Below are 18,993 nucleotides of genomic sequence, written 5' to 3'. Positions count from 1 at the left end.
GTTTTGATGTGAATCGGTGGTAGCTAAGGGATTAAAACGCGTTTTAGTTGAAAAGCCGCAGCATTTCAGAGCAAAACCTACCTGGCTGTAGTTGTAACTAGTGTCTGACTTATCCTGCCAGTGGTTTGGGCAGCATGAATTTCCTGTCGGATTCCCTTTTAATGATTGAGGATCATGCACACGCTGTCTGAAATTTGCTGCTTGTCAGTTCTTTTTGGGAGAAGGAGGCTGTTTTTATGACACTTTTTGCAATATGTTTTACTCTATTGTTTATTGAGAAATCATTTTTACCCTTCCTTGGCAGCTGCTCGAGTGCAATAAGTAACATTTTGTTTTAGAGACCGGTATAGTAGCTGAGCATTTTAATCTCCTCTAATTGTACTGAATTATTCTTTTGTTGTGACCATCCCTTCCTGCAGATAATTCAGACAGAGGGCTTCTGGCAGAAGGACTACACCACTTACCTGTTAATTTATGTAGGGCGGGTGCAGGTTTGCCAACTGTCCACAAGTTCCAGGACTGTCTGTAAAAACAGGGCACTTTTGTAACCTGTCCGTAAAAAGTATATAAGGCATCCATGATTTTTTTCTGAAGCTGATGAAAGTTGCAGATTATTTTGACTGTAATTATGATCGTCATTTTACAGTTTACAGTGAATGCAGCTGATGCCTGCGTTTCAGAATTACTAGCTGTAGACATGTATCTTTGTAATCATAATGATTTATTATGGTTTTCCAATGTGTCCATAACAAATCTTGTCTGTCTGTGATTTTTTGATAAGTTGTCCAGAAAAAATTAAAAGTCAAGTTGGCCACTCTGGGTGGATGGAGTTAGTCCTACTCACTAATATTACATGTTTAGGTAATTGAGCATTAAGGCTAAGTGCCCACAATCAGGAATAGCAGCGTTTTGCATGCCGTATATTTTCCCTGCCTCCAAAGTGCCGCGTTCTAATCACGCAGTTAAATTTGCATGTTCTTAGTAAACAGTGCGGATTTACCACGTCTAATGAATGGCATGGGGGAACTATGCAGTGGAGACTATGCTGTGGCTCGTAAATCCGCAGCGCGGGTGAGTTGACACATCGTCAAATAGCAGCACAGTGGGCATGGGGTTTCTATAAATCCCATCCACTGTGCTAATGTAGAATGCAGCATTTTGCATGCAGCTATTCCTGATTGTGGGCACGTAGCCGTAAAATGTGATGAATGTCTGCAAAGAAAACAATCTAGCAGACATTCTCTGTATATTTACCATTTTCTTGAAAGATGTGTAAATGTAGTATGCCAAGCTGTGTCTATTTGTGCTTGGAGTTTCTCAAAACTCAAGATGGAGAAGTAACGATAAGAGTAAATATTTTAACCATGTAAAATGGACCTAAAATCAGTGTATGCCAGATCGTTACATGGCATTATGTGAACAAATTATGGCTTCTTATGGTCCTGCATAGCCAAAATATGACACTCGGGGGAGTGTTCTGTGCCATCTGGGCTCTGAGTGGTTATAGTGGTTATTATGGGGCAGTCTGGGAACTGCATTACATGGCTTAAAGAAGCACTCCCATCAAAGTTTGTATAATCTTAGTATATTACAGTCATATTATGCAGCACTGTGTACTTACAATTGTTCAATTTGCCTTTTTACTCAGTGATTGCTTCTGTTTTCTCTGCTCTATGTTTCTCTGCTCTATGTAGAAACAGGAAGTCTCTTGTTCCTGCATTTATCATTTCCTTCTTGAGCTCCTGACCCAGCTGCTCTGCTCCTCCCCCCTTCCATTGACTTTTGCAGTGACTCATGACTCATACAAGGAAAATTGACCTCCTGTTTCTACATAGAGCTTAGAAGGATTCTACTAGACCGTTTTTAATCACATGATATCAGACCTAATGGAAGACAGAAGAATTAGCTGGGTAGAAAGGCAAAATTGTAAGTACACAGGGCTATATAATATGATGACTGCAATATATTAATAGGATAAGAATTTTGAATTATAGGTAACCTTTCTGCATTTCATCTGCACAATCTACTACCATTTAGGCTTTTACACACCTCATCACACATTGCTGTGAGCATCACACTTTGAAGCCCCTCTCTTCAATTTTTGGGAAAAACTATCTTTTGTCATTTGTCAAAATCATTTGGCATTGATCACAAATTCTGCTGACTTTGCGCTAAGTATACTTTGCAACAGTTTTAACATGTCCTAGTGATAAGTTATTGTCTTATCTTTCTTTGAATGCCTATATCTCCACAATGAAGAAGCAAAATAAAAAGTTTTATTCTACTCTGTAGCCACTACTACATTGTGCATCTGGTTCAACATAGAATATTTGAGGTCGTCTTTACGTTAAAGGGAACCTGTCACCAGGTTTGGCCGATACGAGTTACTGCCACCCCCTTTCAGGGCTTATATACAGCATTCTATAATACTGTAGATAAGCCCCCGATCTGACCTGCAAGAGAAGAAAAATAACTTTTATTATACTCACCTGCAGGGCGGTCCGGTCCAAGGGGTGTCGCAGGTCCTGGTCCGGCTCCTCACATCTTCTTGCGATGCCGTCTTCCTTCTTGCTTCATGTGGATGATGCGTCCGTGCGTCATCCACACAGGCTCCCCGACATCGCGCTCCGGGGCAGGCGTACTTATCTGTCCTGTTGAAGGCATGGCAAAGTACTGCAATGCGCAGGCGCTGGGACATGTCAGAGAGGTCCTGCGCACTGCAGGAATTTGCTCTGCCTTCAACAGGACAGATAAGTACGCCTGCCCAGGAGCGCGATGTCGGGGAGCCTGTGAAGCAAGAAGGAGGGCAGCATCACAAGAAGATGGGAGACGCCGGACCGGGACCTGCGACACCCATCGGACCGGAACGCCCGCAGAGGAGTATAATAAAAGTTCTTTTTCTTCTCTTACAGGTCAGATCGGGGCTTATATACAGCATTATAGAATGCTGTAGATAAGCCCTGAAAGGAGGTGGCCGTAACTCGTATCGGCCAAACTTGGTGACCGGTTCCCTTTAAGTGTTGTGTATAAAGCAATGAAGAAAGGAAAGCCAGATAAAATCTTTCCCCCCCCCCCCCCCTTTTTTTTTTCTTTACTAGATATCCAGCTGTCACAGATTACAAGGCATGTCTATCTGTTATAGGGGAGTTGCATCATTTGATACATAAAGTTGGGTATAAGAGGAATAAAGGAGTAATAACAGAATCATTTGTGAAAAAATAACATTCAGTACATTGAGTCATTCTTACACTTTATTCTCTTTATCCTGCAGATTTTTTAGAAAAGATGATGGAATCCCAGCAGCGAGACTCAAGTGCACCTGGTAGATTTCACGTAGGCAGTGCAGAATCAATGCTACACATCCGTCCTGGAGGATATCATCCGCAGAGAGCACTTATCAACCCTTTTGCACCATCGCGCATGCCAATGAAGCTGACATCTAACAGACGGAGATGGATGCATACGTTTCCCGTGGGTATGAACAGCCAATACTGTAATTGTTTTTTTTTTCTTCTTGCTGGGATCTTCTAAAGGTAATTTGTCAGCTTGTCAAGGGCAGCATGAAGTAATACAGACATGGATGCTAGCGGTTTGTCACTTTGTGTTAATGTTCAGCATACACCCATTGAAGAATCCATTGTGTGGCAGGAGACCGATGTATTCATGTAATGCTTCCTTTCTCCACTATACAACAGCAGATTATCAGATTTCTCCCTATTTCTGTTCATAAGGAGAGGATTGTTAATCAACTTCTGGGATTTGGTTGGGTTACCCAAATGTCATAAATACGTCAGATTCCTTTGCCTGCAGATAAGTGACTGACCAATAAAATTCGCATATGAAATCAGACCCTCAAAGAACGATCATCCTAAAACATTTGAGTTGGGCTCTTGCTTAATGCATACAGTAGGGAAAATTAAGTATTTGATACACTGCCGATTTTGCAAGTTTTCCCACCTACAAAGAATTGAGAGGTCAGAATCTTAAAGAAAAAAAAAAAATCCAGAAGAATCAGATTGCATGATTTTTACTTAATTAATTTGCACCTGTTAGTTTTTTTTTAAGAAGCCCTCCTACTCTGCACTCATTACCTGTATTAATTGCACCTGTTTGAACTCGTTACCTGTATAAAAGACACCTGTCCACACACCATTAATCACACTCCAACCTTTGCACAAAGGCCAAGACCAAAGAGCTATCTAAGTACACCAGGAACAAAATTGTAGACCTGCACAAGACTGGCCTATGTTGGTACAATTATTAGAAAATGGAAGAAACACAAGATGACTGTCAGTCTTTCTCAGTCTGAGGCTCCATGCAAGATCTCACCTCGAGGGGTAAGGACAGAGGCGTAGCTAGGGTTTCACCTTAGGGGGGGCGAAACATCTGAGTGGGCCCCTAACCAGCTAACCCTGATTACAGCTATGGTTGCGCACTCTAATTGTGAATATAGGGGAACCTCAGAATATGACCCTACTGTTATTAAAAATAAATCTATATACAAAAACGAACATTGACTTTACTGCCATATTGTGACCATATGCAACTTTGATGGTCACAATACTCTGAGTGTCCCTATAACAATAATGCTTTAGTGCCCACTTAACATTTAATAATGTCCCCTAAGTTCCCCCATGTACTGCTCCATTATACACAGTATGGTGAGCTCAAAGCTTCCCTATACACAGTCTAAGGCCCCCACAGCTTCCCTATACACAGTATGATGATTCTTTAACTCCCCTATACACCACATGATGTTCCCACTGCTCCCCTCTACACAGTATGATGTTCCCACTGCTCCCCTATAGATAGTATGAGCCCAATGCTCCCCTATACACAGTATAATGCTGACAGAACTCCACTATAGAAAGTATAATGCCCCCCAGAGCTCCCCTATATACAGTGTAATGGGCCAACAGCTCCCATATGCACAATGCCTTCACAGTTCCCTATACACAGTATGATGGGCCTGCAGCTCCCGTCAAACAGTATGATGTCCCTCATAATTCCCCTGTACACAGTATGATGGGCCCACAGCTTCCTTATACACAGTATGATGGGCCCGCAGCTCCCTTATACACAGTATGATGGGCCCGCAGCTCCCTTATACACAGTATGATGGGCCCGCAGCTCCCTTATACACAGTATGATGGGCCCGCAGCTCCCGTATACACAGTATGATGGGCCCGCAGCTCCCTTATACACAGTATGATGGGTCCGCAGCTCCCTTTTACACAGTATGATGGGCCCGCAGCTCCCTTTTACACAGTATGATGGGCCCGCAGCTCCCTTTTACACAGTATGATGGGCCCGCAGCTCCCTTTTACACAGTATGATGGGCCCGCAGCTCCCTTATACACAGTATGATGGGTCCGCAGCTCCCTTTTATACAGTATGATGGGCCCGCAGCTCCCTTTTACACAGTATGATGGGCCCGCAGCTCCCTTATACACAGTATGATGGGCCCGCAGCTCCCTTATACACAGTATGATGGGCCCGCAGCTCCCTTATACACAGTATGATGGGCCCACAGATCCCTTATACACTGTCGGATGGGCATGCAGCTCCCGTACAAACAGTATGATGGACTCACAGCTCCCTTATACATAGTATGATGAACTCACAGCTCCCTTATACATAGTATGATGGACTCACAGCTCCCTTATACACAGTATAATGGGCCCGCAGCTCCCTTATACACAGTATGATGGACTCACAGCTCCCTTATACATAGTATAATGGGCTCGCAGCTCCCGTATACACAGTATGATGGACTCACAGCTCCCTTATACACAGTATGATGGACTCACAGCTCCCTTATACATAGTATGATGGACTCACAGCTCCCTTATACATAGTATGATGGACTCACAGCTCCCTTATACACAGTATAATGGGCTCGCAGCTCCCGTATACACAGTATGCTGGACCCGCAGCTCCCTTATACACAGTATGATGGTCCCACAGCTCCCTTATACACAGTATGATGGGCCCGCAGCTCCCGTATACACAGTATAATGGGCTCGCAGCTTCCTTATACACAGTATGATGGACTCACAGCTCCCTTATACATAGTATGATGGACTCACAGCTCCCTTATACACAATATGATGGGCCCGCAGCTCCCTTATACACAGTATGATGGGCCCACAGATCCCTTATACAGTGTCTGATGGGCCTGCAGCTCCCGTACAAACAGTATGATGGACTCACAGCTCCCTTATACATAGTATGATGGGCCCGCAGCTCCCGTATACACAGTATGATTGGCCCGCAGCTCCCTTATACATAGTATGATTGGCCTGCAGCTCCCTTATACATAGTATGATTGGCCTGCAGCTCCCGTATACATAGTATGATGGACCCGCAGCTCCTTATACACAGTATGATGGGCCCGCAGCTCCCGTATACACAGTATGATGGGCCCGCAGCTCCCGTATACACAGTATGATGGGCCCGCAGCTTCCGTATACACAGTATGATTGGCCTGCAGCTCCCTTATACACAGTATGATGGACCTGCAGCTCCCTTATACACAGTATGATGGACCCGCAGCTCCCTTATACATAGTATGATGAACCCGCAGCTCCCTTATACACAGTATGATGGACCCACAGCTCCCTTATACATAGTATGATGGACCCGCAGCTCCCGCTCCCTTATACACAGTATGATGGGCCCGCAGCTCCCGTATACACAGTATGATTGGCCTGCAGCTCCCTTATACATAGTATGATGGACCCGCAGTTCCCGCTCCCTTATACACAGTATGATGGGCCCGCAGCTCCCGTATACACAGTATGATGGGCCTGCAGCTCCCTTATACATAGTATGAAGGACCCGCAGCTCCGTTATACATAGTATGATGGACCCGCAGCTCCCTTATACACAGTATGATGGACCCACAGCTCCCTTATACATAGTATGATGGACCCGCAGCTCCCGCTCCCTTATACACAGTATGATGGGCCCGCAGCTCCCGTATACACAGTATGATTGGCCTGCAGCTAACCTTATACATAGTATGATGGACCCGCAGCTCCCGCTCCCTTATACACAGTATGATGGGCCCGCAGCTCCCGTATACACAGTATGATTGGCCTGCAGCTCCCTTATACATAGTATGATTGGCCCGCAGCTCCCATATACACAGTATGATGGGCCCGCAGCTCCCATATACACAGTATGATGGGCCCGCAGCTCCCTTATACACAGTATGATGGACCCGCAGCTCCCTTATACATAGTATGATGGACCCGCAGCTCCCTTATACACAGTATGATGGACCCACAGCTCCCTTATACATAGTATGATGGACCCGCAGCTCCCGCTCCCTTATACACAGTATGATGGGCCCGCAGCTCCCGTATACACAGTATGATTGGCCTGCAGCTCCCTTATACATAGTATGATGGACCTGCAGCTCCCGCTCCCTTATACACAGTATGATGGGCCCGCAGTTCCCGTATACACAGTATGATGGGCCCGCAGCTCCCTTATACATAGTATGATTGGCCCGCAGCTCCCATATACACAGTATGATGGGCCCGCAGCTCCCATATACACAGTATGATGGGCCCGCAGCTCCCTTATACACAGTATGATGGGCCCGCAGCTCCCATATACACAGTATGATGGACTCACAGCTCCCTGTCATGATTTGGATGCCCCGGTCATTTACTCATCCTCCGGCGTATTCACTATTTTGTGGCACTGCTGCAGTGCCGCTGCTCAAACTTGTGAGCGCAGCTTCTGCCAGGCCAGAAGTTAGAAGCTATGTCACAAGCGCTCATTGTACCGTTATAATAGATGAATGTGAATTTTATCCACATTCATCTATTACAGTATAACGGTTCTGAGAGGTTGTAACGCCGACCTGTGGATCTGCAGCAGCTGACAACTACACGCTTTTACTTTGTACCACCAGGTGAGCAGTTCTCTCATAATTGATTGGAAACAATCCTGGGGATAAGATCCTATTTGCGCTTTTTTGTCTCCTACCTTTCGATACAAGCGCTCAATGCAAGACTATGAGGCTATGTGCACTTGTTGCGGATTCGTGTGCGGATTTAACGCGGATTTCCTGTGTTTTTTGTGCAGATTTCACCTGCGCTTTACCACCTGCGGAATCCTATACAGGAGCAGGTGTAAAACGCTGCGGAATCCGCAAAAAGAATTGACATGCTGCGGAAAATACAACGCAGCGTTTTTGCGCGTTTTTTTCCGCTCCATGTGCACTGCGGATTTGGTTTTCCATAGGTTTACATGGCACTGTAAACCAGATGGAAAACTGCTGTGAATCCACAGCGGCTAGTCCGCACTGTGTGCACATAGCCTGAGAGTGAGAAAGAGGCCAGAACGAGGCTCCCACAGACTCACACTGATTAGTGACCTCTGCGCTGCTCCATGAAATACTGGAGCCGCGGACAGGTCACAAACTGCAGGAGACGGAGCCGAGTGGAGACTAAAACAGATGAAAATGCCAGGTGAGTATCAGACAGGAGGCAGGGGACGGGGATTGTCAGCACCGCTCCAGCAATGAAATAAAAAATAATGCTGGAGTGGTGCTGTAAATGTGATGCAGGTCTTGGTTACTGTATGCGGGCTCCTAATACTAATACTCATAAAAGACCCAGGTGGTACGTATCAATAGCGTCCGACCCCCCCATCTCCAGCCTCCCCAGACAGCAAATATTACATGATGGAGTGAATATAATATCATAACAAAACATTATAATATTCACCCCCAAGTACCCTGTCCCCCCTCCCCCACTTCAGCCCCAATACCCCCATCATCTCACATCCACCACTCAGTGCCCTGTCCCACCTCACCCACCTTCTGCCCTCACAACCCCCAAATGGTCTCACATTCACCCCCCAGTATCCTGTCTCCCTCACTCACTTTCCGCCCCCACAATACCCCAACGGTCTCAGTGACATACCTGAATTTAATAAACCTAATAAGTTCCATCCCCAGCACTTACTGATAAAGTTTGCGCTGCAGGCAGGACCAGGAAGTGTAAGTGAAATGCAAGGTGTGGGCACTAGGACCCAGCGTGCCTGAGCCAATCCCAGCGTGCACAGAGTGAAGAAACACTGCAGCCAGGAAAAGCTTCATGATCAGGTCAGACGGGCGAAACCATTCACTGCAGGGGGGAGACTCTGCAGCCGGCCACTGTGCTAATAGCGTGCAGAGTCTCCGTCAGAAGGGAGCAGACATTATACTGCTCTGCTCCTATGCGGTGTTCTGCCTCGTCACAGAAGTGGCCCTGGCTCCCAGTGGGCCCCTTCATGTGACAGGGCCCGGGGCGATGGCCCCCTCTGCCCCCCTAGTAGCTACGCTACTGGGTAAGGATTATTCTCAGAAAGTTCAGGAATCAGCCGAGAACTACATGGGAGGACCTGGTCAATGACCTGAAGAGATCTGGGACCACAGTGTCAAACATTACCATTAGTAACTCACTACGCCTTCAGGGGTTAAAATTCTGCAGGGCACTCTAGGTCCCCCTGCTCAGGCCAGCACAGGCCCATTTGAAGTTCTCCAATGACAATCTGAATGATGCAGAGGAGGCATGAGAGAAGGTCATGTGGCCAGATGAGACCAAAATACACTTGTTTTGTATCAACTCCACTCGTGATTAGAGGAAGAAGGATGAGTTCAATCCCAAGAACACTGCCCCAGCTGTGAAGCGTGGTGGGCGAAACATACTTTGGGGGTGCTTTTCTGAAAAGGGAACAGGATGACTGCACCGTATTGAAGGGAGGATGGATGGGGTCATGTATCGTGAGATTTTGGCCAACAACCTCCTTCACTCAGGAAGAGCATCGAAGATGGGTCGTGGCTGGGTCTTCCAGCATGACAATGACCTGAAACACACAGCCAGGGCAACTAAGGAGAGGCTTCTTAAGGCCAGTCTCGCACGTCCAGATAATTCCGGTACCAGAGAAATCGGTACCGGAGTTATCCGTGTCCGGAGACAGCGCTCCTCTTAGCGCCGGCAGCCTGTCCTGTGTGAGCGGTCACGTGGTACCGCTCATTACAGTGATGAATATGCGGCTCCACCCCTATGGGAGGTGAGAGAAGGCATCGCGGGAGCTGGTTGAGTATTTCTCTGCAAGCGGGCGGGCGCACGGGGGGTGGGAGGCGGGAGGTGACACCAAACTTTATTTTTAACTAAAAATTAAAAAAACCTTGATTTTTCATTCCTTCTCACCAGCGAACGCTGCTGGGGAGAAGGAATGAATGCCGGCTTCAGCACCAAAAGCAGGGGACAGCGCTTAACTGTAGCGCTGTTTCTCCTGCGGCGGGATCTGCACACGGAGGAGAGTGCACACTGTTCTCCGTGTGCATGTGTGCGGGACGCTTTGCGGACCGTGCTGCCGGAGAAAAGCGGACATGTCTCCGTGTTTTGCACGCGGACACACGGTCCGTCAAAACACGCTGACATGTGCAGAGACACATTTATTTTAATGTGTCTTCGTGAGTCAGTGTCTCCGATACGTGAGGAAACTGTCACCACACGTACCGGAGCCACTGATGTGTGAAACCGGCTTCAGAAGCATTTCAAGGTCCTGGAGGGGCCTAGTCAGTATCCAGACCTGGACCCAATAGAAAATCTTTGGAGGGAACTGAAACTCGATGTTGCCCAGCAAAAGCCCCCAAACCTGAAAGATCTGGAGAAGATCTGTATGGAGGAGTGGGCCAAAATCCCTGCTGCAGTGTGTGCAAACTTGGTCAAGAACTACAGGAAACGTCTGACCTCTGTAATTGCAAACAAAGGTTTCTGTACCAAATATTAAGTTCTGTTGTATCAAATGCTTATGTCATGCAATGAAATGCAAGTTAATTATGTAAAAATCATACAATGTGATTTTCTAGTTTTTATTTTTAGATTCTGTTTCTCACAGTTGAAGTGTACCTACAATAAAAATTACAGACTTCTCCATTTTTTGTAGGTGGGAAAACTTGCAAAATCAGCAGTGTATCAAGTATTTCTCTATCGCTTCATTGGGGGACACAGGAACCATGGGTGTATGCTGCTGCCACTCCCACTGTACATATAGTGCTTTGCAAAAATATTCATACCCTGTGAACATTTCCACATTTTTTTTTCATGTTACACCCACAAACTTAAATGTGTTTTATTAGGATTTTATGTGATATACGAACACAAAGTAGCGCGTTTTTGTGAAGTATAAAGGAAAATTGTGACATGCATTTGTATTCAGCCCCCAAGTCAATACTTTGTAGGACCATCTTTCTCTGCAATTACTGCCGCAAGTCTTTTGGGGTATATATCTACCATATTTGCACAATCAGAGACTGAACGTTTTCCCTGTTCTTTGCAAACTAGCTCTAGCTCAGTGAGATTGGATGGAGGCATGTGCAGGGGTGAACCTAGCCTCTCTGCTGCCTGAGGCGAACTGCAAAATGCCCCCCCCCCCCCCCCCCCCCCTACACTCTGTACATATACACGGGTCAGCTTCATACACTTTGTACACACAGGGCTCCGTTTTGTACACACAGGGCTCCGCTCTGTACTCCCCGTACACACGCGGCTCAGCTCCGCACACCTCATACACACACACACGGCTCAGCTCCGCACACCTCGTACACACACACGGCTCAGCTCCGCACACCTCGTACACACACGCGGCTCAGCTCCGCACACCTCGTACACACACGCGGCTCAGCTCCGCACACCTCGCACACACACGCGGCTCAGCTCCGCACACCTCGCACACACACGCGGCTCAGGTCCGCACACCTCGCACACACACGCGGCTCAGCTCCGCACACCTCGCACACACACGCGGCTCAGCTCCGCACACCTCGCACACACACGCGGCTCAGCTCCGCACACCTCGCACACACACGCGGCTCAGCTCCGCACACCTCGCGCACACACGCGGCTCAGCTCCGCACACCTCGCACACACACGCGGCTCAGCTCCGCACACCTCGCACACACACGCGGCTCAGCTCCGCACACCTCGCACACACACGCGGCTCAGCTCCGCACACCTCGCACACACACGCGGCTCAGCTCCGCACACCTCGCACACACACGCGGCTCAGCTCCGCACACATCGTACACACGCGGCTCGGCTCAGCACACCTCATACACACATGGCTCCGCTCCGTACACAGACGGCTCCACCACATCCACACTGTAAACCCCTCCTGACCCCACACATAAGCTTACCCTCTTCCAGCACCATGACAACCAGAACAGCAGAGTCCTTCATACACTGAGGCCACTGGTCATGTGACCCCTGACTCCTCTCATCCGGTGACGTCCTCACAGGTCCTGTGCGCACAGAACAGCCTTCTATGAGCAGCCCCAGCAGATGCAGGAGAGGAGTGACTTCAGGTTGAGGACCTGTGATGATGTCACGATCATGTGACCGGTCACATGAACCGGGGAGGGCTGGATGAGGGGATTTGGCCATTCGGGGCGGTTGGGAGCCTTGAATACAGTAGTAACTGAACCCTGCGTCTACGACGCAAATTCAGTTACAACACCGGCAGAATCTGCCGCCCCCTCTCTTCATTGAAGGCAGTGCCGCTTGAGGCAAAGTACTCAACTTGCCACATGGTAGCGGCACCCCTGCGTGTGTGTGAGCAGTAATTTTCAAGTCTTGCCGCAAATCCTCAATGGGATTTAGGTCTTAACTGACTGGGTCAATCAGACATATGAATATGCTTTGATCTAACCCAGTGTTTCACAAACGCCAGTCCTTACAGGCCCCAACAGGTCATGTATTCAGAATTTCCACAGTACAGCACAGGTGAGGCAATTCCTAATGCCTTGCTGATACTTCCACCACCTATGCAATACTAAGGAATTCCTGATAACATTATCTGTTAGAGGCTGTGAGGACTGGAGTTTGGGAATCACTGACCTAAGCCATTCCATTGTAGCTTGTGGCACTATGTTTAGGGTCGTTGTCCTGCTGGAAGGTGAACTTATATACCCAGTCTAAAGTCTTTTGTAACCTCTAACAGGTTTTCCTCTATAATTGCCATCCATCTTCCCATCAACTCTGACCAGCTTCCTTGTCCTTGCTGAAGAAAAGCATTCCCACAGCATGATGCTGCCAGCACCACGTTTCACAGTGTGGACGGTGTTTTCAGGGTGACGTGTAGTGTCAGTTTTCCACCACATATAGTGTTGCCTTTAGTCCAACAAGCCCTACTGACCAGAACACCTACTTACACATGCTGTGTCCCTTACATGGAGTTTTGCACACTACAAACTGGATTTATGGCTCGCTTTCCAAATATTGCTTTCTTATTGCCACTCTTCATAAATCTGACCTGTATAGGACTACTAGTTGTCCTGCGGACATATTCTCCCACCTGAGCTGTGGATCTCTGCAGCTCCTCCAGAGTGACCATGAGCCTCTTGGCTGCTTCTCTTATTAGTGCTCTCCTTGCTTGGGATGTTAGTTTAGGTGCATAGCCCTATTATCGTAGGTTTACAGTTCTGCCACACACCTTCCATTTTTGTATGATGGATTGAACAGTGCTCCATAAGATGTTCAGAACTTGGGCTATTTTTTTTTTTTTAACAACCTAACCTTGCTTTAAGCCCCCGTCTCACATAGCGAGATCGCTAGCGAGATCGCTGCTGAGTCACAAGTTTTGTGACGCAACAGCGACCTCAGTAGCGATCTCGCTATGTGTGACACGTACCAGGGATCAGGCCCCTGCTGTGAGATCGCTGGTCGTGTCGGAATGGCCTGGACCTTTTTTTGGTCGTTGAGGCCCCGCTGACATCGCTGAATCGGTGTGTGTGACACCGATCCAGCGATGTCTTCACTGGTAACCAGGGTAAACATCGGGTTACTAAGCGCAGGGCCGCGCTTAGTAACCCGATGTTTACCCTGGTTACCAGCGTAAATGTAAAAAAAACCAAACAATACATACTCACCATCTGATGTCCGTCAGGTCCCTTGCCGTCTGCTTCCTGCTCTCACTGACTGCCGGCCGTACAGTGAGAAGTGAGAGCACAGCAGTGACGTCACCGCTGCGCTCTGCTCTCGCTGTACGGCTGGATCTCAGTCAGAGCAGGAAGCAGACGGCGAGGGACCTGGACACCGAAAGGCGAGTATGTACTGTTTGTTTTTTTTGGTAACCAGGGTAACATCGGGTTACTAAGCGCGGCCCTGCGCTTAGTAACCCGATGTTTACCCTGGTTACCAGCGTAAATGTAAAAAAAACCAAACAATACATACTCACCATCTGATGTCCGTCAGGTCCCTTGCCGTCTGCTTCCTGCTCTCACTGACTGCCGGCCGTACAGTGAGAAGTGAGAGCACAGCAGTGACGTCACCGCTGCGCTCTGCTCTCGCTGTACGGCTGGATCTCAGTCAGAGCAGGAAGCAGACGGCGAGGGACCTGGACACCGAAAGGCGAGTATGTACTGTTTGTTTTTTTTGGTAACCAGGGTAACATCGGGTTACTAAGCGCGGCCCTGCGCTTAGTAACCCGATGTTTACCCTGGTTACCCGGGTGCTGCAGGGGGACTTCGGCATCGTTGAAGACAGTTTCAACGATGCCGAAGTCGTTCCCCTGATCGTTGGTCGCTGGAGAGCGGTCTGTGTGACAGCTCCCCAGCGACCACACAGCGACTTACCAACGATCACGGCCAGGTCGTATCGCTGGTCGTGATTGTTGGTAAATCGCTATGTGAGACGGGGCCTTTACTCTTCTCCACAACCCTTGACCCGTAAAGGTGTGTTTTTGTTTTCATGATTCTCTTTGATCCCTAATGTTCTCAAATAAATCTCTGAGGCCTTCACAGAACAGCTATAGTCATACCGAGAGTACATTTTACATAGGTGGCCTCAATTTGCAAGTTATGTGACTTCAGGAGGCAAATGGTCACTCGGGATTTTATTTATTGGTATCAGGCTACAGGAGGCTGAATATACTGTAATTGCACATTACAATTATCAGATTTAAATTTTTAAAATAATTAGAAAACTGTGTATCAATTCCTTTACACTCCACAAATACTTGCTAGTTTGCGTTGAAGTATCACATAAAATCTGAATAAACTATATTTAAGTTTGGTGTAATGTGAAAAATGTGGAAAATACTTTTTCGTGGTACTGTATATAAAAATTCATCTTTTCTTAGGGCCTTCTGGAGAAGCCATTCAAATACATCACCAAACAAGACAGAACATGGTTGATCTACAGGGGAGTGGACAGAGAGAGTTGGTTCACTCCTCAGCAGAGCTTCTTGAGCTGGCATATCATGAAGCCACTGGTAGGTGAGTGAACTAAGCGGAAAAGATGGTGGCATATATTGGTGAGTAGACTTCTCACTGAATGTGTTCTTCAGCTGTTAGGCTACGTTCACATTTGCGTTGTGCGCCGCAGCGTCGGCGCCGCAGCGCACAACGCAAACAAAAACGCAGCAAAACGCATGCACAACGCTGCGTTTTGCGCCGCATGCGTCGTTTTTTTCATTGAATTTGGACGCAGCAAAAATGCAACTTGCTGCGTCCTCTGCGCCCCGACGCGGGCGCCGCAGCGAAGCATGCGGCGCAAAACGCAAGTGCGCCGCATGTCCATGCGCCCCCATGTTAAATATAGGGGCGCATGACGCATGCGGCGCCCGACGCTGCGGCGCTGGCCGCAAATGTGAACGTAGCCTTAAAGACCATGATTAGCTCCATCCACCATAATGTCCCACCTTTCCAACTTCATCAGTGATCAAATAGTCCTGGTGCTTCCTTATTTCATTTATTGGATCGATCTGTAACATGTCTTTTAAAATTGTTATATTTTAATTAATAATTCAAGTAAACGCATGATTCACATGCGCACATTGTGCCTGTGAGGTGCCCATGATGAATAAACCTTATAAAGCTTTCTTCTACATAAAGTATACGTTTATTAATGGTGAATCTGTAATTTTTATCAATTGACAACTCCCCTTGCACCTCCGGAATAAACTGAAGCAATTCAAACCAGGGAGTCGAACACCACCATTGCAGAGTGCACACTGCTCATTATCGAAGCAGATACTCGCTGTTTCAAAAATAACGTGTGCCTTATGGTTATCTGAGATGTAGCCAGGTTTGCTTTTTTGAGGGAGCATACAAAGTCTCCCTGTGAGTTTTTCACGGTAAATATCAGAGATCCAAGTCCATGGATTGTCTGGATTATTCCCATGTGACAACTGCTGTGTACTTGCAGGCCAGTATTGTCATCAATAAAGCGACGTCTATTCCCTTATGACAGCCGCCGCTTCAAAATGGGGTGAGTGCGCATACAATAATGTGTGACGTCACAAGCTGTCCTGAGCAGCGTCTTTCACAAGACTGCTATGTTTACCACTTTCTGTATATTGCCACTGGTGGGAAGCGGTAGTATTGATAGTAGCAGAATCTTTCCTCATCATGACTACAATCATGTAATATTAGAATACATTATAATGTAATAATACAAGTACGGTATGCAAGGGTTGAATATGGCAAATCAGCCATGGTTATTTCTAAAATGACATTGGCCCCATGTGGATTTTAAGCATGGTCCACATGAATGATTCTGCTGCTATTAGTATTAATTGTATTTCTTTCAATACTTATTTTCTCAAGCATACCTGGGCATGTACACTCATTCCTTGGAAGGGATCCGCTAATGGCATAAATATCTAGCAAAAGCAGTGTTCCTGCTCGCTCCAGGGCCTTTTCAAGATCTCTCTCACAACAAACAATGCCATAGTGTTTGTCCTTGCTCCTTGAATCGGAATATCCACTATCAAATTTTCTGGCTGGTTCTTCTGGTTCTGCTATCTCATACAGTAGCAAAGAATCAGGCATGTGGAATCCCCCTTTTCCGGTCGTTTGTAAACCGTGATCATTGGAAGACCCCAAAGTAGAATAGATCATGAAACGATCCCTCTGGAGACAGCAAGTTCAGCCAAGCTTTGTCTGATGTGCATTGTAAGTCTATTAGTCTTGTTAAGGTATGTGCACACATTGCATTTATCTGAATGTTTTTGCTGTGAAAAAATGCAGCATTTTGCTGTACCAGCTAAGTGATTGAGATTTCTGAACTCTAATGTACATGCTGCAGTCCTTGCAGATTTGGCGCAGTTTCAAACCTGCAGCATGCAAATTCTTTCAGCGTTGTTCACCCATTCAAATGTATAGGAAATACACATAAAAAAAAGCAACAAAAGCGCATGTAACAACGTGTGCTTTACAAAGTGTTTTTCCTCTCAACACCAGTATTGCTGCAGATTCTTCTTCTTCTTCTTCTTCTGCAAATACTGTGCGTGGAATTTTTGCTGGAAAACAACACTCCAAAAATTGTCTTAAGCATCATTAATAGTGATGAGCGATGTGTCCTAATCAAGTATTTTCAGCATGCTCGAAAGTAATGCTGGATTTGCCGCGGCTGCATGTCCTTTTTTTGTTAGGCAAAGACATGCAGCTGCGGAGACTGAAGTATTTTTTGCGCATGCCAAAAATACTCGATTAGGACTCAAGCGTGCTCGGATATCCCCTTATCCAAACACACTTGCTCAAAACTAATCATTAACCATGTCAGCAGTGGGAAGGCATGCTCTTGAGTGACCACAACATCCTAGCTGTCTTCCAGAAAATGTGTCCTTACATTTTAAACAATGAATAAGAAAATCACCACCAAATGATTCTAGATTTGTCACTTGATCTTGGATTGGCATATGGTGTTAAAAGGTATCTGTCAGCAGGTTTTTGCTATATAAGCCTAAAACAGCATGCTGTTGGGGGTTAAAACACAGATTTCATCAATACCGCTCTTATCAAGCTCTATTTACTTGGAATGATTTTTTATCACCAGAAGCTTATCATTGCTTGGACTGGAGCAGCTTATGCCTGGTAGTCCGACACGCCCCCTTCTGTGATAAGCAGCTCACTGTCTATAGACATTGTATAAACAGAGCCTGGAGTGGGCAGGAGTAGCTTCCCCAGCTGTGCAGCATTGCTAAATCTGAAGTATCTTATCAAAACGGCTGCACCCAGTAAACTAAGTGATACATATTCAGGATCTCTTAGCCTTCATCATCCTTTTCTCAGATGAGGTTGCAAAAACCTGCTGACAAATTCCCTTTAAAAGTTGTTGTGGATTAAGTATCTATGTCAAAAGCATTCACTTTCAAAGTTTGGACCATATACAGTTCATGCCATTCTGGTTTTGGCTCTCTGTTTGGGTCTCTTTCAGGAGTTTAAGGCGTTAATTTAAAGGGAACCTGTCACCTGAATTTGGCGGGACAGGTTTGCGGTCATATGGGCGGGGTTTTCAGGTGTTTGATTCACCCTTTCCTTACCCTCTGGCTGCATGCTTGACGCAATATTGGATTGAAGTTCATGCTGTGTCCTCCGTAGTACACGCCTGCGCAAGGCAATCTTTCCTTGCGCACGCGCATTATGCTTTGCCCAACTGCAGGCAAAGCCGAAAAGCAATAGTGCCCATGCGCCGGCGCACTATGTCCCGGAAGTATTTCGCTGTGTTCCGGGACAACTCATAGAATCCTGCAGTTTGCCTGTCTGCTATCTCCGCCTTCTTTTCTGCTCGCTTTCTAAAACCGAACATGGACAAAACAGAATTCACCATCTTTCCCCCATCTCACTCTACCCCTCCACCAGACCTATCCATCAATGTCAATGGCTGCTCGCTTTCCCCAATTCCCACACGCCCGGTGCCTCGGGGTGATCCTCGACTCTGTGCTCTCTTTCAAGCCACATATCCAAGCCCTTGCCTCCTCCTCCCGTCTCAAACTCAAAAATATTTCCCGTATCTGTGCATTCCTTGACCATGAAACCACAAAAACACTTGTGCACGCCCTTATCTCCCACCATGACTGTTGCAACCTCCTACTCTCTGGCCTCCCCTCTAGCACTACTCCAATCCATCCTACACTCTGCTGACCGACTAATCTACCTGTCTCCCCGCTATTCCCCAGCCTCTCCCCTATGCCAAGCCCTTC

The 18,993-nt window shown here is 46.9% G+C and overlaps 1 protein-coding gene and 1 long non-coding RNA gene across 12 annotated transcripts in view; one reads left to right on the top strand and one right to left on the bottom strand.

Moving 5' to 3' along the window:
* Positions 1 to 1,636, bottom strand: part of LOC143815282 (uncharacterized) — a 71,050-nt gene extending 69,414 nt beyond the window's left edge. The window contains exons 1-2 of the long non-coding RNA XR_013223713.1: positions 1,622 to 1,636; positions 465 to 549 (exon numbers count right to left, since the gene is read on the bottom strand). This is a non-coding gene — a long non-coding RNA (uncharacterized LOC143815282). The remainder of the gene's footprint in view (positions 1 to 464; positions 550 to 1,621) is intronic.
* The window catches only part of DEPDC5 (DEP domain containing 5, GATOR1 subcomplex subunit), a 171,723-nt gene that overhangs the window by 109,358 nt on the left and 43,372 nt on the right, over positions 1 to 18,993 (top strand). For 8 of the 11 annotated variants that reach the window (XR_013223698.1, XM_077294197.1, XM_077294186.1 and 5 more), the window contains exons 22-24: positions 3,272 to 3,475; positions 15,148 to 15,283; positions 16,215 to 16,277. Coding sequence is in view for 10 of the 11 variants with exons in the window: in XM_077294197.1 (XP_077150312.1) it covers positions 3,272 to 3,475; positions 15,148 to 15,283; positions 16,215 to 16,277 (403 nt within the window). In the remaining variant the exon portion in view is untranslated. The remainder of the gene's footprint in view (positions 1 to 3,271; positions 3,476 to 15,147; positions 15,284 to 16,214; positions 16,278 to 18,993) is intronic. The other 3 variants (XM_077294210.1, XM_077294177.1, XM_077294169.1) reach the window with 1 other exon arrangement.

This window comes from Ranitomeya variabilis, chromosome 1 (genome assembly GCF_051348905.1).
Source record: "Ranitomeya variabilis isolate aRanVar5 chromosome 1, aRanVar5.hap1, whole genome shotgun sequence".
Lineage (NCBI taxonomy): Eukaryota > Metazoa > Chordata > Amphibia > Anura > Dendrobatidae > Ranitomeya > Ranitomeya variabilis.
This window is presented reverse-complemented; position numbering and strand designations above follow the sequence as displayed.